The sequence below is a fragment of the Melospiza georgiana genome, chromosome 10 (genome assembly GCF_028018845.1).
Source record: "Melospiza georgiana isolate bMelGeo1 chromosome 10, bMelGeo1.pri, whole genome shotgun sequence".
Taxonomy (NCBI): Eukaryota; Metazoa; Chordata; class Aves; order Passeriformes; family Passerellidae; genus Melospiza; species Melospiza georgiana.
The window spans coordinates 196,805-203,003 of NC_080439.1; the positions used below are offsets into that span (position 1 = coordinate 196,805).

At 45.7% G+C, this 6,199-nt stretch overlaps 2 protein-coding genes across 2 annotated transcripts; one reads left to right on the forward strand and one right to left on the reverse strand.

The window, feature by feature from the left end:
* Positions 1-865: 865 nt before the first annotated feature.
* LOC131087583 (uncharacterized) lies at positions 866-1,925 on the reverse strand. Its single transcript, XM_058031354.1, has 2 exons — positions 1,846-1,925; positions 866-1,577 (listed from the first exon to the last, which is right to left on the reverse strand). The coding sequence occupies exons 1-2, from the start codon at positions 1,923-1,925 to the stop codon at positions 866-868; spliced, it is 792 nt and encodes a 263-aa protein (XP_057887337.1).
* Positions 1,926-2,758: 833 nt separating this feature from the next.
* Positions 2,759-5,340, forward strand: LOC131087329 (tubulin alpha-3 chain-like). Its single transcript, XM_058030898.1, has 4 exons — positions 2,759-3,059; positions 3,611-3,759; positions 4,087-4,767; positions 4,968-5,340. Exons 1-4 carry the CDS (start codon positions 2,804-2,806, stop codon positions 5,262-5,264), a joined length of 1,383 nt encoding a protein of 460 aa, XP_057886881.1. The 5' UTR covers positions 2,759-2,803; the 3' UTR covers positions 5,265-5,340.
* Positions 5,341-6,199: the final 859 nt, after the last annotated feature.

The following is a 6,199-nucleotide window of genomic DNA, read 5'->3' on the forward strand; positions in this document are numbered from 1 at the left end:
TATACTCATTCAAACTTTTTCTGGAGAGAGCCCAGAGAAAGGACTAAAGATGGCCCTTTAGGAAGACAGATATTTCATTGTCCAAGCTTATCAGCTTTGAAAAAGGAGTGTAGACATGATTTTAATTTAACAACCTACTTGGACAAGTGGTACTTAGAACTCAAAGTATGTATGCAATACATTGTCTAACAGGAATAAGCAATTCTCCTGTGGCAGCTGTTCAAGTAGCAATTATACTATGGATGTGACATTATTTATAGTTAAGATTGCTTTAAATTTTAAGAAATTCAAGCCATACTTGGTTAATAATTAAGCTCTAAATAATTATTGAACAATTTTCAAATAATTTTTCCATCCTGTATTCTTTAGGAAAATAAACAACAACCTTCTAAAAAAGGTTCTGACCATATCTCATTGGTCTTCTAGATCCTGAAAATCAACAAGGGTGTCCTCCTAGTAGTCTTACAAAACCTGCAAATAACACTAATGTTCAAAGGGGCGAAGATGTCATATTTTGACCTATTTCTTTGGAATACCCTAGTACTTTTATATTTCAAGAATAATAAATCTTTTTATTTGGCATTTCATTTGGTATCCTTACTAATATTTCATTCTGGCATATAAGCAAAAAGGCACCTGTCTCCTCCCTCTTCCTTGGCTGCTTTAAGGAGTTAATGACACAATCTCCAGAAGTGCCAAAGTGAATCTGCCTAGTCAGTGAGCAGTAGTGCTCACTACTCATAGAGTGGCACTGTAATTACAGTACCACCTCAGTTTTGCCTTCCTATCAAATAAATCTCCCTTGGGAAAGCAGATCTGTATGCTTTTACTATCAGGACAGACCACAGGAAGTAGTACTTGTCTATCACCACAGCAGTACAGACCACGCTGACACACGAAGACAACACAGCACACGACACCGCTGCACGCTCCCGGCAGGCCTCGGCAGCGAGCCCCGGCCCGCCGCGGCCGTTTCCCGCCCGCAGAGCACGGGCCGCGCGCGCCCCGCCCCGGGCCGCTCAAGCCCCGCCCCCGGATACGGCCCGGCCTCGTGGCAGTCTTCCCCCTCGCCGGGAGAAGAGCACCCTCGGCCAATCAGAGGCCTTCCCTCGAGCTGCGTCCGCGCGGGTAATGGCCAATGGGGAGCCAGCACCTGAGGCGAGGGGTTCGAGGCGGTTAACGGTTGACAGTTGGTGCTGGTCGGTCGCGGCGGCGGGCGTATTGTGGCGCAGTCGGAGTTCGTCACCTTAACGAGGCACCATGGTGGGAGACGGGATCCTTGCGGCTGCGGGGGGAGAAAGGGCGTTTGGGAGACGGGATCCTTGTGGCTGCGGGGGGAGAAAGGGCGTTTGGGAGACGGGATCCTTGTGGCTGCGGGGGGAGAAAGAGCGTTTGGGAGACGGGATCCTTGTGGCTGCGGGGGGAGAAAGGGCGTTTGGGAGACGGGATCCTTGTGGCTGCGGGGGGAGAAAGGGCGTTTGGGACGGCTTCTGTTGCGGCACTTCAGGGGAGTTCGTGACTGCGCGTGCTGCGGCAGCACTCGCAGGCAGTCTCTGCTTGAAGTCCCAGTGGTAGTTCTAAGGCAGAAGGGTTGGGGAGAAGATGAGAAATTAGCATGAAACCTTATTAACTTTAGAGGAGGCGAGGCATAGAAACCGACCCGTAGCTAGCAAGACGAGATATGTGCAAAGGAACTCTGTTCGGAGCAGGTACCTCCCGCGCGAAAAGGCGAGGGACGAACTGAAACCTCTGTCCAGGCGGCAGGGAGATAGCGGGACAGGGCATGGTGGCCGCCGGCCGGATCTTTATGCCGGTTTTGGAACGCCTTGGCGCGTGAAGCCGTACAGGAGACGGCGCGTGCTCGAGGGACGGCGGCGGTGAGGGGCGGGTCGGACGGCGCGCGCCGTGAGCCGCTCCCTGGGCATAGCCAATCAGAGGGGGGGGTGTGGCCGACGGCCGTCAGGGGCGGTCCGGGCGGCGCGTGCCGTGGGCCAGTCGCTGGGGCTAGCCAATCAGGGGAGGGGGAGTGGCCGGCGGCGGTGAGGGGCCCGGCGGGCGCCGCGAGTCTCGTAGCGGATCTGCGGGACTGGAGCGGAGACTGGAATTTGATGAAGCTACCAAAGAAAAGGGAAAGAGCACCCAGACACCTTGCTTTTTCTTTTCTGCCTCTGCTTTTTTCTAGATACACTCTAACAGTAAATTAGAAAAGCAGCTTATTTCCATCTCACGTGTAAGGCAGTTGAGGTATTGGGAGATTAAACATACATGGCACAGTTGCTTAGAATCAAAGGAGCTAGCTGAAATGGGGCAGATTATATTTGATTCTTAAGACGATTTCATGTAGGAATATGTGTGAAGAAAAGATGTACTAATTGCTAGGGCCTAGATACTGGTATGCTTATTATAAAGGAAAATGTACTGAATGGTCCTGTGCAGGAAAGATTCTTGCAACAGTTACCCAGTATATGGTGTGGTAACGAGTCAAGGAGATTGGGAGGATATTATATAAAGGGGTCTTCCAAAAAATAAAAGAAGAGTAAAAAGAGACTAGACTGAATATTAAAGATGGAATATATATGCAGCATTGTAAGGGATAATGAAATTGTATTCACCCATGTGTTCATAGGGACTATGTTGTCTTTAGGGTCTTACATATTCACAAAGTCAGTACAGGTCAGTAACGGTGAGTAGTGCCTTGCCAGCAGCCAACCACTTGTTCTCTTAAATTATGACTTAAGGGCAACCAGGGAATATTGCAGCAGAGAAAGATCATGGAAGATACAACCCACAGGCGAGTAGCTTCATGTCTAATTATCATTCTCTTTTTACTTTGCAGCGTGAATGCATATCCATCCACGTTGGCCAGGCTGGTGTTCAGATTGGCAATGCATGTTGGGAATTGTATTGTCTTGAACATGGGATCCAGCCTGATGGTCAAGTGCCTAGTGATAATACTATGGGACGTGGAGATGATTCATTTAACACTTTCTTCAGTGAGACAGGAGCTGGTAAACATGTTCCGAGAGCAGTGTTTGTAGACCTAGAACCAACCGTAGTTGGTATGTACCCAACATTAAAGATCTTAAGTGAAAAAGTGAGGATCCTTTATGGATTCCCTACTGTCTTTTTTTGTTTGTTTAGAACACTATAGATTTTAAAACCGTGTCTGGATGCTGCTTTGACATTTGTGGTTATTGTTATTGGAAAGAAATTAAATAATGGTCTACCAGTAACAATATCTGGTAAACAAGAGAACTTTTTTTTTATCTGGGAGAACTTTTTATTTATCTGGATCATCTTTCCAGACTGCTGCACTGTATACAGAGTTTTGCTTGAGTGCTATCCAGTATTGTGTCTGTACCTGTAATGTAGTTTTCTGAGTGATCTCTGTGTTCCTTGAGTACAAATACTTCTTTGTGTGTGCCTGATGTTTACCCTGAGACAAAGGGGCAAAAGTTGTGCCAATTTCTTAGACCAGTCAGACAAGCGGTGTGTAGTCAGAAATGCTGTCTACACTCTTGACACGTGTGCTTTGTGTGTAGTCACTAGGCAGCACACACAGAACTGAACAGATCAAATTTATGATGTGATATTTTGGTTTTTTTTGTAGATGAAGTACGTACAGGCACGTATAGGCAGTTATTCCATCCTGAGCAGCTCATTACTGGGAAAGAAGATGCAGCCAATAATTATGCCAGAGGCCATTATACCATTGGAAAAGAGATTGTTGATTTAGTGCTAGACCGCATTCGCAAACTGGTAAGGATTCATTTAGTATTTAAAGTAATTGACACAGCTCTATAGCAAGCTATATTGATGGTTTGCTGGTTTTTTGTTAACAATTTTGTGCATAGTTAATTGGTCAAAACAAAATAAACCTTTTATTTCCTGGTGTGCCCCATCTCCCCCTTTAAATAAAAACTCAATCAGTTAAACCAGAACCTTTCAAGAACACTGTTTTTTAAATAATAACAATGTAAAACCAGCAAACTTATGACAAATGCTTTTGAATGATTATTTTAATACTGATTTCTCCAAAACCATCAATAACTTTTTTTCTCCCATTTTTTTCCCACCTCGTTATAGGCTGACCTCTGCACAGGGCTGCAAGGCTTCCTTATCTTTCATAGTTTTGGTGGAGGCACTGGTTCAGGGTTTGCATCACTGCTCATGGAAAGGCTATCTGTTGACTATGGCAAGAAATCTAAACTGGAGTTTGCAATTTATCCAGCACCACAAGTTTCCACTGCTGTAGTGGAACCCTACAACTCAATTCTAACTACCCACACAACATTAGAGCATTCAGACTGTGCCTTTATGGTAGATAATGAAGCCATTTATGATATATGTCGTCGTAACCTGGACATTGGCCGTCCTACTTACACCAATTTAAACCGATTAATTGGGCAGATTGTTTCATCCATCACAGCTTCACTACGTTTTGATGGAGCCCTCAATGTAGATCTGACAGAATTTCAAACTAACCTGGTTCCATACCCACGAATCCATTTCCCCTTGGTAACATATGCCCCTATCATCTCCGCTGAAAAAGCATATCATGAGCAGTTATCTGTGGCTGAAATTACCCATGCTTGCTTTGAACCAGCCAACCAGATGGTCAAATGTGACCCTCGCCATGGCAAGTACATGGCCTGCTGCATGTTATACAGAGGCGATGTTGTGCCCAAAGATGTCAATGCAGCCATTGCCACTATCAAGACTAAACGTACCATTCAGTTTGTGGATTGGTGCCCAACTGGATTCAAGGTATGTAGCCTATTAAGTACTCGTTATCTAAGTGATTAAGAATTGTGTAGTCTTCAGAGATGACAGTCGTGCTACAATATTTTGATAAAGTACAAAATTGAGCTTTTTTATTTACTTGTAATCATGGTGATTTTTGTTAACAGAAATGAGTCTTTAAGCCTTGGCATTTCTAAGGAAAGTTCTCATTTGTTTTCTTGAAGGTGGGCATTAACTACCAGCCTCCAACTGTGGTGCCAGGTGCTGATCTTGCCAAGGTGCAGCGGGCTGTGTGTATGCTGAGTAACACAACTGCTATTGCAGAAGCATGGGCTCGGCTTGACCACAAATTTGATCTCATGTATACTAAACGTGCCTTTGTGCATTGGTATGTTGGGGAGGGGATGGAGGAAGGAGAATTTTCTGAAGCTCGGGAAGACCTGGCTGCCCTTGAAAAGGATTATGAAGAAGTTGGCCTAGACTCAATAGAAGCAGAGGCTGAAGAAGGAGACGAATATTGAGAAAACTAAAGCCTGGAAAAATCTGTTTACCAAAACAAAAAAAATCGCAAAACCCTGTTTGTTTTCAAATGTGCTTCCAAATAAAGTTCCAAACATACTGCTGCTTTTTTTTCTTCTTCACTATTAATGTGCACATTCATGAAGGACAATTTGAGATTGCATGTTTTGGTAGTGGATCTGTTACCTGCTTTAAAAGTACATAGTAATTTTTAGCTTCCTACATTAGCATAGTAAAAAAAAAAAATCTCATATTCTTTACTAGTATGGTCACATGAATAGAGCTTTAGAGACACATGGAAGCATCTCTATCATAGGACATTCGACTTATGCAGAAAGTGCTGACCCAGCTGGTTACGGCATGGTGCTAACAACACCAAGGTTATGGTTTCAATCCTCGTATGGACCATTTAGCTAAGAGTGATCCTTGTGGGAATGTTCTGTGAAATAACTACGCTTTTGTTTGGGGGGGTTTGTTGACTATTAAGAAAGAATTGGTGTATTTAAGTACGAAAAAAGTCTGCTTTTGACCATGGGAGAAGGAAGAACCCAGGTTTTAGTAGCCTAATGCATTAGGTACGCTCCTGCTGGCAGTAGCAGCTCCAAGCCGTGCCCAGGTGAAAGCTGCTCTGCATACAAACCACCGACCAAACACCCGTCAGCAAGGTCTTCCATTCGTGAGCCATCGTTCCCAGTCTCACACTCCTCATGGATCACTCGCAGTTTCTCTTTCCCCTCGACAGCTCCACCAGTGTACGGCGGTGCTCTGCCATGACGGAGGATTGCCGGGGGTGCTCACCCAGCAGCTGTCACGCCAAGGCCATTCGGAACCTCGTACGAGAGTACCCGTGCCGAGGCAGCCACACGGCCGCCCGAGCCCGCCCCGCGCAGCGCCGCGCGGAGGCGGCTCTGCCCCCCGCGGAAGTGCTGGGCGCCGC

Coding starts and splice junctions, on each gene's coding strand:
- LOC131087583 (XM_058031354.1), bottom strand. CDS start 1,925: ATGCCCAGGGAGCGGCTCACGGCGCGCGCCGTCCGACCCGCCCCTCAC. Junction 1,578..1,845: donor TCGAGCACGCGCCGTCTCCT/GTACGGCTTCAC, acceptor CTTCTGCCTTAG/AACTACCACTGGGACTTCAA.
- LOC131087329 (XM_058030898.1), top strand. CDS start 2,804: ATGTCTAATTATCATTCTCTTTTTACTTTGCAGCGTGAATGCATATCC. Junction 3,060..3,610: donor CCTAGAACCAACCGTAGTTG/GTATGTACCCAA, acceptor TTTTTTTTGTAG/ATGAAGTACGTACAGGCACG. Junction 4,768..4,967: donor GGTGCCCAACTGGATTCAAG/GTATGTAGCCTA, acceptor GTTTTCTTGAAG/GTGGGCATTAACTACCAGCC.